General features: G+C 33.9%; 2 protein-coding genes across 2 annotated transcripts; both read left to right on the forward strand.

Moving 5' to 3' along the window:
• The first annotated feature begins 4,007 nt into the window (after positions 1–4,007).
• Positions 4,008–6,200, forward strand: LOC102809939 (C-type lection lectoxin-Enh3-like). The gene is made up of 5 exons (XM_085505377.1): positions 4,008–4,050; positions 4,307–4,388; positions 4,688–5,072; positions 5,636–5,715; positions 5,868–6,200. The coding sequence occupies exons 2-5, from the start codon at positions 4,334–4,336 to the stop codon at positions 5,885–5,887; spliced, it is 540 nt and encodes a 179-aa protein (XP_085361503.1). The 5' UTR covers positions 4,008–4,050; positions 4,307–4,333; the 3' UTR covers positions 5,888–6,200.
• A 5,166-nt stretch (positions 6,201–11,366) lies between these two features.
• On the forward strand, positions 11,367–13,271 carry LOC146735865 (uncharacterized). The gene is made up of 4 exons (XM_085505569.1): positions 11,367–11,421; positions 11,583–11,967; positions 12,993–13,072; positions 13,252–13,271. Exons 1-4 carry the CDS (start codon positions 11,367–11,369, stop codon positions 13,269–13,271), a joined length of 540 nt encoding a protein of 179 aa, XP_085361695.1.
• Positions 13,272–18,101: the final 4,830 nt, after the last annotated feature.

Consider the following 18,101-nt stretch of genomic DNA (forward strand, 5'->3'; position numbering starts at 1 on the left):
GACCATTTATGCGAATACCAGGTTGTTCGCAATGAATTCAAAAATATATGCAGGAACAAAAAACGCGAATATTTGGTAAACCAAAGAGCTAACCTTATGTCGCCCGAAACAAATCCTAAGCTGTGTTGGTCAACAATTAGACGCAATAGTTTAAACAATAATAATATCACACCGGCCATACAAGCAAACCAATGACATGACTACTTTGAAAACCTCTTTTTATTATGCACCAATAAGTAATCAATTCGTATATCAGAGCGAACTGTTAAGTTTCCTATTAAGGAATCGAATTTAGATATGCAAATGAAATTGACTGAGATATACTAAATGACCCAGTTACTGAAATATAAATAATTGAAAGCATCAAACAGCTCAAGAATGATAAATCACCAGACCCTGATGATTTGCCTGTGGAGTATTTTAAATCCGCTGTACATATACTATTGCCATATCTACACGTCTTGTTCAATAAGATCTTCGATTCCGGCGAAATACCAATTGACTGGTCAAATGTAATCATTATACCTATATATAAAAAGGGGTCGAGGGTCAATCGAGGAAGCTATAGCGCTATTTAACTACTTGATAATTTTGGGGGAATTTTTTACGATAATTCTTAATGTACGTTTAACTTTTTGGGCAGATGTTTGGGTAAATAAACGAAGAACGGGCTGGCTTTCATCATGAATACTCGACATTCGAGAGCATATATATTCTTCAGGCAATTGTCCAAAAATATATAACCGAAAAATGGGGGATTATACTTATACTGCGCTTATAGGGATTAAATTATACTGCGCCTTCGTGGATTTCTCCTAGGTGTTCACAAAGGTTGTATATGTTAGTCCACTCCTATTCTACTTCTTAATTAATGAATTACTTTTTCCTGATTTAATCGAATTATTTTGTCTTCTATTTGCTGATGACGTTGCAATTATGTCAGATTCAGTTGTCGGGCCCCAGACGTTACTAAACAAACTAGAATTGTATTGTGAGCGCTGGAGTATGCCTGTAAACTTGGACAAGACCAAAATTATTGTTTTCAAGGGCGGGGACAGTTATCAAGGAACACAAAGTAGGTTTATGGAGGGATGGCGGTCCACACCGTTTCATACTACAAATATCTTGGAATTATGTTCTCCTGTAGACTCCATTGTCCAATGGCAACAAAAATATTAGCGCAGCAAGCGAAAAAGGCCTTCTTTTGTTCATTTAAAGCTCTGAATTGTTTACGCCCTCTATCATACAGATCCTACTTTAAGGTCTTTGATACCATGATACTACCAATACTATAGTATGGGACGGAAAATTGTGGTTTTATAGAGTGTAAACATCTGGAATGAGTCCAATATCTTGCCTGTAGAATGTTTCTTGGCGTTTCTAATAGATCACCAAATGGTATTCTAGAAGAATGTGGGAAATATCCTATTTATATGTACTCAGCAAAACGCTGCATTAAATATTGAGCAAAATTAATTCAATGTACCCCAAGAAATGTTACAATATGCTATACAATATCAAAAATTCGGCAACCAGAACAAAATACACTGGATCAATGACATCAACAATTTACTTTTCATTTGCAATATGAATGATGCTTGGCATGTACAAGAAGTTGGAAATGTTAATGCGTTTATCAATATATTTGTGAAACGATTCAAACAGTATATTTCTTTGGTATGACGGACTGACTTGTGTACTTTAGACAAGTTAGATACTTACTGCCAATTTAAAATTACAATAGAACCAGAAAGATATTTGTTTTTTGTTCATATTCGAACCCATATGCAAATCACGATGTTCATCACATTGTTTACGAATTGAAAAAGACAGGTCATCTAGAAAGAGCTTTGCAATATGAATTCTATTGTTGAATTATGCAAATAAGATACTTTAATTATTAACTTATAACTAAAACATTACCATGGTGGTGAACACTGACAAATCCCTAAAGTGACGTCATATTGAAGTTACCACTAAGTATAGATTTACAACAATATCGTGTTCTGTGTGTTCTTATATTTAAAATACGTTATTATCTTGCGAAAATTTGGTTAAATGTTTCTTCTTAGAAAGAGAGCCTGGTGAAGATCTTAGAGAAAGTTATAGACTAGCATGCAATGATTAAGAAATGTTACACCGACACCGACACACAGACGAAAAAGTGTACTTATCCATCTACACCAGTGGTATTAACCCACAAAACGCAGACATTAACGGATGGTCAATGTGTCGGAATGTTTGACGAGAATTTACAAATCTGTAAAGTATTTTTAGTTTTCGTACCGTATTGAAAATCGCCTTGCTGCAAATGTGTAGTGCTGTATATTATACAGGTTCAATTGGAATAGGCAATTTACTTCAATTCGTCTCTTATTTCCCCTTCCCTCCGGGGGGAGGGTAACTTGAAAACATCAAACATGAAAACAATATGAAAAAAAAACATTCCCAATACAACAATATATCATAATGGAGGTCATTTCATACACGTGTCATTGTATGAACAATTCTTAACTCCGAGTAAATTATTTTAACAGCAAACCATTTTTACCTAGTATTCACTTAATGTGGTCTAATAAATCCATACTCAACTTCACCGCATGTCCAATTACAAGTTCAAGAATACAGAACAAATGACTGACAAGAATACTATATAATCCTTCGGGCTAGCCAGTAACTATGCTACTATGAATTTTGAAAATACTAAATTATCGTTTAAAAATGCACGCTAATACATCGACTTCTCAAGCTGAGTAACTCGTTGTATTGAATCGTCTCTGACAAATATCATTTTGAGATTATATGGGTTTTGAATCGTTTCATTGACTTATACACTATATCCCAATTCAAATTCCGTATTGAATGTTCTATGTGACCTTATGCTCACAACAAGTTAATACTTATTCATTAATGTATAAAAATCGATTAAATGTAGTTACTCGAGTTCTGTCTGTGAGAATCTACTGGAGATCTTGCTGAGCGTCACAAGCCAACATTCAATTAGTCGAAATGGTACGCTGACACTGACACACAGACGGAATTTTGTGATCGCTAAACATGAAAGTATATTTATCGGTCTACACCAGTGGTATCAACCCATGAAACGCAGACATTAACAGATGGTCAATATGTCGGAATATTAGATGAGAATGTACTAATCTGTAAAGGATTCGTAAAACTGATGAAATCACCTTGGTGAAAAGCTGTAGTATTCCATTGGGAGAGGCAATTAACTCCAAGATGTACGATCTGCAATTTAGGGTTGGTAAAATATTATATAACATGTGTACATGTTATTAAAATAAATAACTAATAATGGGTGAGGGTATAAGTTTAGAGAAAAAGAGCAGTCACATATGAGAACTCTCACTGAGTAGAGTTTATTATATATATTATATACTCAGTAACAAGACGTACATTGATCTGTTAGTAATTCAATCCATCACATACAGCATCATTTCTTATCTTATGCTATCACATATGTTAATTATATACTTAATTAATATTAGTATATAAATACTATTCAAATAAGAATGTGGTCTTAATCTCGAGAATGGAAACCTAATTTTCACCAAATTCCATAATATTGTTATGAATAATATTGTTTGAAAACAACCCTACTACATAAGTGCTGATAATTATATTTCCAGTTCGCGTCAATTGGTTTGAAATTTCTAAAAAAGAACTGAGAATAAAACAACATTTAGGCAAATTGTCTTGATGAAATATGTGGTCCAAAAAGGGAGATGACAAAGAAGTTTATTCGGTACTGTACACAGCAATCTAACCTTGTAGTCTGATAGGACGTCCATACGGTTTGACCGCAATTTAGACTTTAATACTAGCTCGGGATATCAAAGAAATGCGGGGTGGATGAAACGACACGTGATTAGTGACGTTATTTCAGGGGTGCCTGTTACTTGTGTATATGATATATATGCATTTTTGTGAGGAGTGACACCCCTTTGTTCTATAACTATAAAATACCATCGAAACCCATCATATTTATTCTGCTATTCTGGCTGAGCCGTAGAGAATCAGAAGTGTGAAGTAAGTAATGTTTTATTGTCGTAATTCTTTAATTACCTGTGCATGTACTGGGCATACAGGATGTTGTTACTCTTCTATGTTAGGTCGTGTACAAATGATCACGTTTCTATTTCTTTAACAACATAGTTGATATAATACGGTAAATGAACACGGAGCACTGTTTAGTTAGCAATGGATAGTTTCGGGATACATATAGTTACCACAACAACTGACATCAATACTATTAATTCTTGTCAAACGTGTGTTCAATCACCAGGTATTTGGAAAACATATTGACGTCGAAATGTTGTTTGCACTGACTCTTCTTGTATTGGTTGGCATGTCATATGCTGAATATTGTAAGTTGAATATTTTATATTGAGGTCCATTTCATGTACTATTTTGAATAAGTGTGGACACATGTTTATGACATGTGTTTTGTGAAGTGTGTCAGTTATTTTGGTGTGTTTGTAATTACGTGTAGAAGATTAGAAACTTTGATAATTATTCGGTGTAATGTTATTGTTGATTTTTGTATAAATACATAATATAAAAAAAAGCTATCTGAAGCAGTTTTAAAGAAGAATCTCTGAAATTTGTTAATATTTTTAAATACGCAATAACATTGTCAATATATATTTTATTTACATTCCTTTAGACACGTCCCACCAATGCACGTGTTATGAATACCAAGCCTACTGTAAAAATCCTGACACCGACACAGGTATGAATTGGAATGATGCAAATGAATATTGTTTGGGACTTCCCGGTGGTGTAGGACTCGCAACCATGGACACAGAGACAACCTATAAAGACGTCAAGAATTCTATCCCTACTGAGTGGAAAGGCAAATCGTGTAACTGGGGATTCTGGATTGGATTCAAAGACATGAGAGATCCACCTCGACTACCGAGACATAAAACACATCCCGAGTACTTTTCATGGTTCTTTGAAATGTGTTCTTCTTTCGAGGATTGGGCGCCAGCTCAGCCTAATGACAACCACACTCACAGTGTGGACGGACAGAACTGCGTTCAATTGTGGTAAGATAATTGTTACTATAATTTATAATAACCACAGAAACAGTTGATTCACCCTGCTGTATAGTGTAATAATATGTCGACGTTGGTTGCCAGTCATATGTTTTCGTTTTCTTATGATTTCCCTCTCCCTTTATTTACTATTTAGTAGATATATGAGCAACTCATTAGTTTACTCTGTAATACAGATACTCTGTAATACAGATTTAGAGAACAACACATTTATTTTCAATGTTGTAAGCATTTTAACATTCGTAAACAAGTTGCTACATTTGAAAAAATAAACTGCGAATATCCAGTTTACATCGTATATGAATTTTTTACACACTTTTTGAATATAGGAAACAAAATTCGCGTGTATTCTAGACGCTTATTTGCATTAACGATCGCCATTCAAGAACTTTATCTATTACCGCGAATTTCGCTGACGTAATCAAGCAATGTGTTTCTGGTATGTTAATATGTTAATTAGTAGTTTGTTTTATCTGGTGATTTTGAGTTATTATGTATTCATTTGTAATATACATAATTAATATTCATCTTTTTACTATGAACCCTGAAAACAGGTACAGGCCAGGGATGAAGGGTAGATATGACGATGAGTACTGTTTTGAAAAGAAGGGATTCATATGCCAAATAGCTATAGGTAACTATACAATTTTATAACATAGTTTAAAAAGTTTTTCAAGAAGATTCGAGAAATATTCTTTACAAATACGGATTCTGAAGTTATTATGGTCATTAATTAGGTATGCATATGCTGTTTTATCTGATTATGTTCTATTCTTGTTTCTGTAGATTGTGACTGTGATTGTTAAACTTTTCCATCTGATGTAGCTATCATGGTTTACCTGGTAACTTCATTATCAACGTAGACAAAACTCAAGTATTCAATTTATCTGCTATTGTTTCGCTTATAACTAAACATCGTTTACGTCATTTCTACACCTCGACTTCTATAACAACGGTTTTAGTATAACTGATTGATACTATGAGAACTACTATATATAATACAATATATAATTAATTGATTGATATCAATTAATCTTATATACCATGTATTCATCTTGTACAACTCATAGAGGTGGTGGTATGGTTGTAGCATCAATAAAATGTGCAGTAATGCTTAAATATTTGTGTTCTTTATTGTATAGACAACCATTTATTTTTGGGGAAAAAATAATGTGTATATATATTTTAATTCAGCATTCCATGCCCTATAAGTTACACATAAAAAGCCCAGTATTCATTATGAACTACTCAGTTTATTAATATCCACGTGTACAAATACTGTCCACCACCAGAGATATTCAGCTGTGGAAATAGGCAAACGAACATGCACATAACAATATATGTCTTCTATGGAAATCAATTCACATATTGAACAAAAACAACTCTCTCGCTTCCCTCGGTAGCTGTTGCTTTACTTAATCCCACCCTCCAACATATAGATATATATTTAAACATAGATTTCTTAGTGAATGAACCAGTTGTTAATTGACCACCGCAGTGAAAACATCGTTTTGTACATACCGGAATTCTCGCCCGCAGCATTACGTTAGACAAACTTTAATATAACATTACCAGAGTATATTCGGGCAGACAGAGTTGTACACATTCGACGGTTACCTGTGATAAGGCAATGAAATAGTGTTTGATTTCTCCATGATTTAGCATGTACTACTAAAGGTTGATAATCTTTAAATACGTCAACATCTCAGTTTTTCATGATATTTTCTGGTGAATTATATTATAGTAGGTATAGTCATTCTAACATTGAATTATTCCAGTCACAGTACCATCGCAATCCCGTAACTATAAACATATTGATAGTTATAAAACTAAACATTTCCATTAATGTCATAAAATATTTATGCAAATTGCAAAGCACACGTGAAATGTAACAGTATATATTATTCGTCATATTAATTAAATAAGACTAAATAATTCAATTTGTTTGAGTCATATATTCATATACACATAACGGTTATTATCAGTGCCGGAATCGATGACATGACATGATAATACGATGTATATGCCATTCTTATATAAAGTAAGTTAGTATTCGTGTCAGCTGTAATGTAATGAATGCAGGAACTACTGACGAACACTAGAAAAAAGACAAAGGTAGAGATGGTAGCAACAGGGGAAACCTGGTCAAATTTTCATGTTATTTTAATAATCGGTATATCACTTCCTTTTAGTGTATTCTTTCAGTACAACTAAAAAATAGTACATACTAATGTTATTTTAGACGTAAATTGGAGAGAAAACTGAGCACAGCAAGCTGACTTCCATTTGTCATTTAACATGCAAACAACCACTTATCTATATACACAATCTAAATGATTGACAAATTGTTAACAACGACATTACGTTGCTTTAAGTAATCTGTTGTCGTTACAGCTTGGGTGTTTACTATTGTAGATGAAAACTCAGATAATTGTAGATAAATTGTCAGTGTCAACAGTTTACGTATACACAGATTCATTATTGGAAGAGCGTACGCATAACCAACATCTATTTTTTCGTCATGGCAAAGCAACATTATTTTATCACGAGAAAGAAAAGAGGTAGTTCAAAAAAAGTATTTTGAACCCATGAGTGAAAAACGGGTTCGACTGAGTGGGCACAGCCGAAAATTAAATCCTGTGTCAGATGATTTAGAAGACGCCAATTTTGTACGCAGTTGTTCGGCACAGAAGATTGATTTGTATAGTGACAGCGACCTTGAAATTTCTGGTAGCAAAAAAGTAAGCGCGAGTGACGAAAATTTGTTAATTTTAGTGAATCTGAAGTCCCTAAACAAGCACAGTAAAGATATGCTGCTTTGTTGTTTAAGTAAGAAAGGTGGAGTTCGGTTGGTGGAAGACATGGACAGACGCCATGGATGGGGCAGCTATGAGAATTTACACTACCGTAAAAACTACATTTATTCGCGGTCTCTATCAATTTGCCCAACTAATTATAACTTGTGTCCTATTAATTCGCCACGTTGAAAAAAAAATATATGCTATTAATTCGGTATCAATATCGCCATATAACTTGTTGTTTTCAGTATGCGTGTTCACTTTACCGATTCCCTCGAGTAGCTGTGATCACTAGCGATCGTCGCAGCTAGCAGAGCTTTGACCGGAAAAAAATGTTTCATTCACTCACAACACTAAAGTTGTGTTGTTGGATTATTATATGGTCAATTAATATGCATCGAGCAGTAAATATATATCGTGAATATCTATGATAAGCAATTAATATCGAAAGAGTACGACAGCCACAAAGTTGAATCGGCATGCGTCCGCCATGTTGGAAAGTAAATTCATTCCGTACAAGCGTCTACTTTGTGGACCTAACTAATCAATTAAAAGGATTGACGGCAAGTTGCTTGATGCATAACAAAAACTAACCAATGACAGCCATAGACTGACAGCAAGAAGTTGTCGTTCAGATCGTCGTTAATGAAAGTTCGTAATGAGTTAAACATCATTCATGCAGACGATTTATTACAGTAACCATAGAAACAAGTACAAGACACAATACTGAAGAAAACTTCATTTGAAATTATGTGCTCATCAAAGATATCCAACCACCAGTTATCAGGAATTCAAACGAGCCGTTCACCAGAAATTCATTTTGTTTAATTAACATAATAATATACACAAAACAAGTACACTCGAAATATAGCTATATAAGTACGTATTATTAACAGAATAGGCTTATTAAGGTATGTCATGTTATTTTTTAAAATGGAATGTTTGCTAGCTCTATATATGTCTTCATGTCTGTTCAAACACGGCCACGGTGTTTTACACAACTTAAATTTTCATGATATAGTGTAATATGCTTCATTTCACGCGTAATGTGAATATGGCATGGCCTGTAGTCAAATGACAGCTATTACGTGAAGAGATTCAGAAAGGGTATATCCGTCTCATATATAAAGTACAACCCCCCCATTCTGCCTATTATTTTTATTTCATGTGCGAAATTGGCTTTATCTGCAGTTTGTATATATATTCAAAGCAGTAAAATAATTATATTTAAATGGAATCTGTTATGCAAAATATTTTAAGAATTTTGTGACACATAATAAAAATAATTGTGATTATTTTGTATATTAAGCAATTTTAATTAGCGAAACAAATTGAATAAGATTAATCGGTATTAGGTGTTAATTTTGTAAACATTTGTATGATTATTTTGACGGCTCATGGATAGATGCAATTATTTCAACTAAAAACAGGATAACGTTTTTAAAATGCTTGGTTACATCGACGTTTATAATGCTAAGTTTACTCCATGGCATCATTTTATGAATTATATTCAATATCAGTAATACATTCATTTATAACGAGAGATAACGATATTAAATGATTGCCTTAACCCCGATTTCTGGTTCTCTGGTCCACAAGAGAAGAAATTGCTATTTTGAAAAAAAAACAGGGTGTGTCAACTGACAAGCCATTAATTGACAATAAAATAACGATGAACTTTATTGGCTTAAAAGCTTCGACTATTTTTTGTCTCACGTTCGTTGGTGGCGTTGTTGACGTTTTTCACAATAACGATGAATGAGTAAAAATAACGCATTATGTGTATTTTAACTGCCTAAAAAACATCGTGAGAAGTTGAAATGTGAGAAAGGGTATAAATCCTGGTATTAATAATTCAGCACCGGCAATTTAAACACGAATAGCGTACCAGCAGGCATAAAATTAGACAACCCCAATAACGTGTAACATAAAAAAGTATAAACTACCCCGCGTATATGCATCCATTCCTTCACGGATTGCTTATTGTTAAAATGTTTAATAGTGTCGGCCAAAAACCCAAAAGCGCGATGATTTTTTTTTCGGGGTTACCGAGAAATTGGGAAAAAACATTAGTTTTCGGGGGGGTTCTAATAAAAATGACATATTTGTCAATCCCGCGATATATAGCCTGCTGTGGGTCTTTGTTATTGTAATAATTACATTTATTGACTCAAAACAACCGTAAATGTAAGAATATTGTAGGCGTCAGTGCTATTTGTAATTACATGGGTAATTATTCACATGTGAAATAGCTTTAATGAATTGGCATTTCCACATAAATTCAGCAAAATATGTTAATAAAAAAATTAGATATAAAGCGAGAGATCGAATATTGTACTTCATCCATCTATAGATTAAAAACTGTATGCTATTATGTTTACCATACTGTTTGACGTCAATTTAGAACCTCGGAATAAACCTAATTATACCACGTGACATTTTCACTAATGATGTCATTCCGGGGGTGGTTATTACATGTATATTGTAACCACGCATATATGATGTTATAAAACAATTTTGTTTATCTTAGTTTTTTTGTAGAGTGACACCCCTTTATTGTTTTACCTATAATATACCAGCTATATCCACTACATCTTTTCATTGACAGAACTCTTAGAAAACTGTCGAGTGTGGTGTAGTGTTGAACCAAACGAAGTAAGTAATAATCTATTGTCGCATTTATTTCCGTGATTATACGTTTTTTAACTGAAATATGCTCCTAAATATTTTGGATGTTATTTGCTTTTGTTATAAGCAGGCAACAACAAGAAATCGTATCATAGTATGGTAGTTTTACTCGTGGAGTTCATTTGACCGACTGGATTTTCTATTTTAGGATTTTAGGTCGAACATTGGAAGCAATATTCATACATTAGTAAAAATTTCGATTCAATATCCGTTCAAAATTTGCGGGGTCTGAATAAATGACAGATAGTGGAAAATAACTATAATTATAAATACGGCATTGGAATAAAATAAATTCACTATTTTTGGTGTTCACAATAAGTATTGCGACAGAGGTAGTATGTAATTCACATTCCATTTCCTCGAGTTACAACGTATACCACCATGAAACGTGCCTGCTATTCACACGATTGAATTTCAACAAAAACATTTGGGCAACATTTGTGAGCATCTAATGTAGTGTTGCAGTACCGTAAATGCAGTTTATTGTTTACACATTTCCTGAGGTATATTACCTAATGCAATAACTAGTTTGTACAGTGGAATATTACATTCCAGTTACATTTCACATCAACAAATATTTATGCAAAACATTATTTATAAAAACTGATAATTCGATTTTTTTAAAGATTTGACCAGTTTGTTTATTTTGAATTCAAATTCCGAACATAAATGCAAAAACATCAACTCTTCACTAGAAAGAAATTAATTTTGATACGAATTTGTATAGTCACTTCTAACACAAACGTCGTCTCAATGTGAAAATGTTTTTTTTTTCAATCACCAGGACTTTCCGTCTAAAATGGTATTTGCAGTGACTCTCCTTGTATTGGTCGGCATGTCATATGCTGAATATTGTAAGTTTAATAATTTCTTAACTTAATTTAATTCTTGTGAATACGAAATTAGACGGTACAAATTCATGCCGCGGGGTAGAAAGGGTTTAACAGGAAAGGGGGCATATCTAAATCATACTGATAATAAAATAGTGACCTGTTTTTCTATAAATTCTCTTCAGACACGTCCCACCAATGTACTTGTTACGAGTACCAAGCCTACTGTACAAATCCTGACACCAACCAAGGCATGAATCGGATTGACGCAAACAAGTATTGTTTGTCACTTCCTGGCGGTGTTGGACTCGCTACCATAGACAAGAATGGTACTCATAAAGGCATCAAGAAATCTATTCCTCTTGAGTGGAAAGGCGATTTGTGTAACTGGGGATTCTGGATTGGATTCAGAGATATGAGGAATCCACCTCGACTACCAAGGCACAAAAGACATCCCGAGTACTTTTCATGGTTCTTTCAAATGTGTTCTTATTATGAGGATTGGGCAGTAGATCAGCCTAATGACAACCACAGTAATGACGAAGATGGACAAAACTGTGTTCAATTGTGGTAAGCTATTAATGAATTTGTTAATGACCACATAATAAATATTGGTCCTGAGATTTATCCTGTTATATGATGCATTGTTACACATCTGATACCAAGAAAGTTGAATCTGTCCGTAAAACTACGTATAGACGTGTTCCAAAGAGTTTCCGACGCGCCCAACTGTCTTCCTTATTCGGAAAATATTCAAAAATCTTTTCGGGCAATTATATCTCACTAAATTAATACTAAACACAGTAAAATATGTAAAATGACAAGGCTATCATTGCCACCAACGTTGCCTTGTGTATACTTTCTCGTAACCCGGGCCCGTTATAACCTGTGGTGTGACCCTTTTTATCCTGCAGTAAAATCTGATCCTCTATTTGATGACTTTTCAACAAAAATTATTTTTTCATCACATTTGGAATATATAATGTTATAACTTTTACTATAATGTTATAACTTTCAACCGACATTCCATTAATCGCGCAGGTAAATCCAAGCTGCATTTTGTCGAGCCGTTATTTCGTTTCAGACTCTCCAAAATGGTTAAGAAAATAATTTAGTAAACTTCATAAGCAATCATGGCAAACATAATAGTTAGTTTTAAATTAATATCACGTTTAACCAAACAACAATTAAGTGTTCCGTTTCGACCGAAAGCCAGTCTTTGTGTCGTTCAGTGCACACATCTCGCGAGACAACTAGTTCCAAATGAAATCTACTGCGAAATCACCTGTATTTGTCCCAAAGCATATTTAGATAGTGAAACAATGACTGATAAAGAGGTTATTATACAACGACCCTATGACATCGATCACGCCCATTCACTCATAATCTTGGTAATACGACGCGATATTCTAACTTAATATGTTAGGGATTTAACATTATATTACTTGCATTGTACTGCATAGTGGGGGATATCAACTTTATGACACCACTTCATTTCACGGAAATATTTAGGATAAATGATATTAATTGATTTTGTACTATAACATCGTTAATTATGTACCAGTATATAACTTTATATCTACCATTGTAAATAGGTACAAACCAGAAAGAAAGGGTGCATATGACGACGAGTACTGCTCTGAAAAGAAGGGATTTGTTTGCCAGATAGCAAAGGGTATGTATAGCTATTCATTTTTTATAAACCGTGTCTAGTACAATTATTTGGTGAAGAATTTGACAGAATTGTGCCAAGTTTTATTAGTGAATTACTGTTAGTTTAACTATGCAATGTTTACTTTACACGTTCAAGTACGTGTCACGTTCTCTTATATTGTTCTGTGTTTTTACTTGCAGACTGTGAATGTGACTGTTAAATTGTCGTAATAGACAAGCTGGCCACGATTGTATTGATATAGACGTGATGGTGGTAATAATACATATACAAGAACGACATTAATATTTGTGTTCTACTATATCGATTGCCGTTATTTTTCATTTGCTATCATCGAATTATGAAAAATGATTTTCATGAGTAAAAGAAATCAATGACATTGTCCTAGCCATATTACACTGAATCGAGTCAGTTTATACAGAGTAAACTTAACACAGAGTAATATAGGCGGTCGTGCATACATTATACCCCAACTACAATGAGAGTTTTGATTTTCAATGTATTATACGACACTGTGTTCTATATTGATGTTTGACAAGTTACTACAAAAAGGGATCAACATATCATAACACCTAGACTGGCAAAGTCGGGACTTCTTTTTTGTTTTAAAAAACGTAATAACTAATTGTTCTTTTAGTCTTTTTAGCGTGATCGCGAAAACTAACCCGACCGCTAAAGAAATCCCGACTGGACGCATCTGCAGGCATTCGACTGCTATTAATTATTAATAATGTCATTGATTATTCATGAGTGGCTGTATGAAAGTAAACATTACCTTTTTAAATGTTGATTCGATTCGATCGCAGAGATGGATACTTTAACTTCCTAAATGCAATGACGATACCATGTTTACTGACAACAAGTCGATTTAAACGTCCAATGTATATAAGCAGTCTTTCAAAATCGCCGGGACTTCGGAAGTGAAAGGTCACGTACATTAACAGAGATAAGATATAATAATTTTATAATTTTTATTCAACACGAAAACCATACTTCAGAAGTAGTTTTTATAGTTGTATAAACAGAGAAAAAAAACAAAAACATAACGAAAAAATAAGATTAAACTAGAAACTACGTATAAACAAAAATGTATTACTTAAAAGACGAATAAAAGCTACTATAAAGCACTAATACTGCTTAGTTTGGTGAAGCTGTTACATGTATACAGCTGCACTCTGATTCGTTGTCAATGCAAGTCAACAACTTTTAATAGGCATAATCTCCAGAGAGATTCCGCTCCGGTTTTCACTCCAACGCAGGGGGTCGCCTGCAGATGCGTCCAGTCGGGATTTCTCTCGCAGTCACGCTAAATAATCAATTATATTTTTTTGAAAAACAATGAAGAATTCCCCATTTTGCCAGCCTACATAACACGAGGCGGCAGTGAATAATTGATTTGTCACTCATAAACAGCGCCACCACATGACAGACACAGTAAGATAAAAAATTCCAGTCCTGTGCATATATATTTGCCGTTCCTGTTTTTTTTTAATAATGTCATCGGCAGTATATGTTATTGTACGATGGAACACATGGATGAATGGATGCTTGAGTCGTCGGAGTCAAGCCTGACAGATCCGATAACACAAAGCGTTCTATTTGTAAAAAAATTATCATATACAATCTCTGGGACATTTTGTTCCTAGCTATATAACTTCTAAATAAGAATGATTTGCGACCACAGGCTGCATTGAATATCTTTACAGACTTGCCACTAATAATTCGCTATAACCTAAAAATATTAAGAAAAAGAAAAAACAATGAGTGTTTAATGCAACGTTTTGCTTAGTGTAGTCGATCGCAATTGTCTTCATAATAATGTACAGTTAAACAATATTATATCAGCTTAAATAAAAACTTCGATCTAGAAAACGCACCTATGTTTTCGTTTCATATATGTTGTATTTGTTAATTAATTAATTTGAGCAAATTTTGTCAGATTGCAACAATGTATAGATTCAATAATGGCATGTAATTATAGACATTAATTATCACAACTCATTCGATATCAATCTTTCCATTCCAAAAACGTCTTTATCGGATAAAAAGTGACAACATATTGAAGCAAACATGTAACTCAATTTGTGTCGTACACACTCATGGTTACTAGAGGGCGCCACTCATCACAAAGATGTTTTCCTAAAAGTATATATCTGTGAGATTACACCTGTATCACACACAATGGGACAAGTACTTGTTTCATCGTCATTGATTTATGAAGTGTAAGATTTTTCTATTGATACTGAGTTGTGTCTGACCATTTGCCTTTTACCTTCACACATTCACAATAAAAAAGTTCAAATTCCTGATAAAGTCGTTACTCTGGAAAAATGCGTCTGGGCGGAATACCGCGCAATTTCTTGCACGCAAATTAACTGTTCAGATGCTATTCTAGAAACTCCAGATATTGAAAACACAGTCTGTGCTAAGATAATCCGTAGTGTGTTAAAGGTCGCAGCTGATTAGATCGAATAAAAGTACTATGCATGATCAGCCAATATGGTTTGATACAGAATGCACTTCATATAAAAGGAAACAATATAAGCTATTGCCAATCTTCCGCCAAACAAATGATGTAGACCATTTACGCGAATATGGGGATGTTCGTAACATCAAAAAATATATGCAGGACCAAAAAACTTGAATATTTGGCAAACCAAAGTGCTAACCTTATGTCGCCCCAAACAAATCCTAAGCTGTGTTGGTCAACAATTAGACGCGATAGTTTAAACAATAATAATATCCCACCTGCCATACAAGCAAACCAATGGCATGACTACTTTGAAAACCTCTTTTTATTATGCACCAATAAGTAATCAATTCGTATATCAGAGCGAACTGTTAAGTTTCCTGTTAAGGAATCGAATTTAGATATGCAAATGAATTGACTGAGTCATACTAAATGACCCAATTACTGAAATATAAATAATTGAAAGCATCAAACAGCTCAAGAATGATAAATCACCAGACCCTATAGCTATAGCGCTATTTAACTACTTGATAATTTTGGGGGAATTTTTTACGATAATTCTTAATGTACGTTTAACTTTTTGGGCAGATGCTTTGTGGAAAATAAACGAAGAACAGGCTGGCTTTCGTTATGAATACTCGGGGGAAATTATACTGCGCCTTCGTGGATTTCTCCTAGGTGTTCACAAAGGTTGTATATATTCGTCCACTCCTCTTCTACTTCTTATTTAATGAATTATTATTTCCTGATTTAATCGAATTATTTTGTCTTCTATTTGCTGATGACGTTGCAATTGTGTCAGATTCAGTTGTCGGGCCCTAGACGTTACTAAACAAACTAGAATTGTATTGTGAGCGCTGGAGTATGATCTGTAAACTTGGACAAGACCAAAATTATTGTTTTCAAGGGCGGGGACAGTTATCAAGGAACACAAAGTAGGTTTATGGAGGGATGGCGGTCCACACCATTTCATACTACAAATATCTTGGAATTATGTTCTCCTGTAGACTCCATTGGCCAATGGCAACAAAAATATTGGCGCAGCAAGCGGAAAAAGCCTTCTTTTGTTCATTTAAAGCTCTGAATTGTTTACGCCCTCTATCATACAGATCCTACTTTAAGGTCTTTGATACAATGATACTATCAATACTATAGTATGTGACGGAAAATTGGGGTTTTATAGAGTGTAAACATCTGGAATAAGTCCAATATCTTGCCTGTAGAATGTTTCTTGGCGTTTCTAATAGATCACCAAATAGTATTCTAGAAGAATGTGGGAAATATCCTATTTATATGTACTCAGCGAAACGCAGCATTAAATATTGGGCAAAATTAATTCAATGTACCCCAAGAAATGTTACAATATGCTATACAATATCAAAAATTCGGCAACCAGAACAAAATACACTGGATCAGTGACATCTAAAATTTACTTTTCATTTGTAATATGAATGATGCTTGGCATGTACAAGAAGTTGGAAATGTTAATGTGTTTATCAATATATTTGTGAAACGATTCAAACAGTATCTTTCCTTGGTATGGCGGGCTGACTTGTGTACTTTAGACAAGTTAGATACTTACTGTCAATTTAAAACTACAATAGAACCAGAAAGATATTTGATCTATATCATATTCGAATCCATAAGCAATCACTAGCTCGGCTACGATGTTCATCACATTATTTACGAATTGAAAAAAAACAGGTCATCTAGAATAAGATCAACGTCGTGCGAGCTTTGCAATATGAATTCTATTGTTGAATTATGCAAATAAGGTACTTTAATTATCAACTTATAACTAAAACATTATCAACGTATGGTGGTGAACACTGACAAATCTGAAGCTGAACAAATCATGTCGTCATATTGAAGTTACCACTAAGTATAGATTTAACAAATATTTGTACACATGTACAACAATATCGTGTTCTGTGTGTTCTTATATTATCTTGCGAAAATTTGGTTAAATGTTTCTTTTTAGAAAGAGAGCCTGGTGAAGATCTTAGAGAAAGTTATGGACTGGCATGCAATCATTAAAAAATGTTACACCGACACCGACACACAGACGGAACTGTGTGATCACTAAACATGGAAGTGTACTTATCCATGCACACCAGTGGTATTAACCCACAAAACGCAGATGGTCAATGTGTCGGAATATTTGACGAGAATATAAAAATCTGTAAAGTATTTTTAGTTTTCGTACCGTATTGAAAATCGCCTTGCTGCAAATGTGTAGTGCTGTATATTATACAGCTTCAATTGAAAACATCAAACATGAAAACAATATGAAAAAAACATTCCCCGTACAAAAATATATCATATTGGAGGTCGTTCCATACACGTGTCATTGTATGAACAATTCTTAACTCCGAGTAAATTATTTTAACAGCAAACCAATTTTACCTATTCACTTAATGTGATCTAATAAATCCATACTCAACGTCACCGCAGTGGAAATAAAACATATCCACATGATGTCCAATTACAAGTGCAAGAACACAGAACAAATGACTGACAAGAATACTATATAATCCTTCTGGCTAGCAATCGGTAAGAAAA

The sequence above is a fragment of the Saccoglossus kowalevskii genome, chromosome 11, assembly GCF_978046115.1.
Source record: "Saccoglossus kowalevskii chromosome 11, keSacKowa6.1, whole genome shotgun sequence".
Lineage (NCBI taxonomy): Eukaryota > Metazoa > Hemichordata > Enteropneusta > Harrimaniidae > Saccoglossus > Saccoglossus kowalevskii.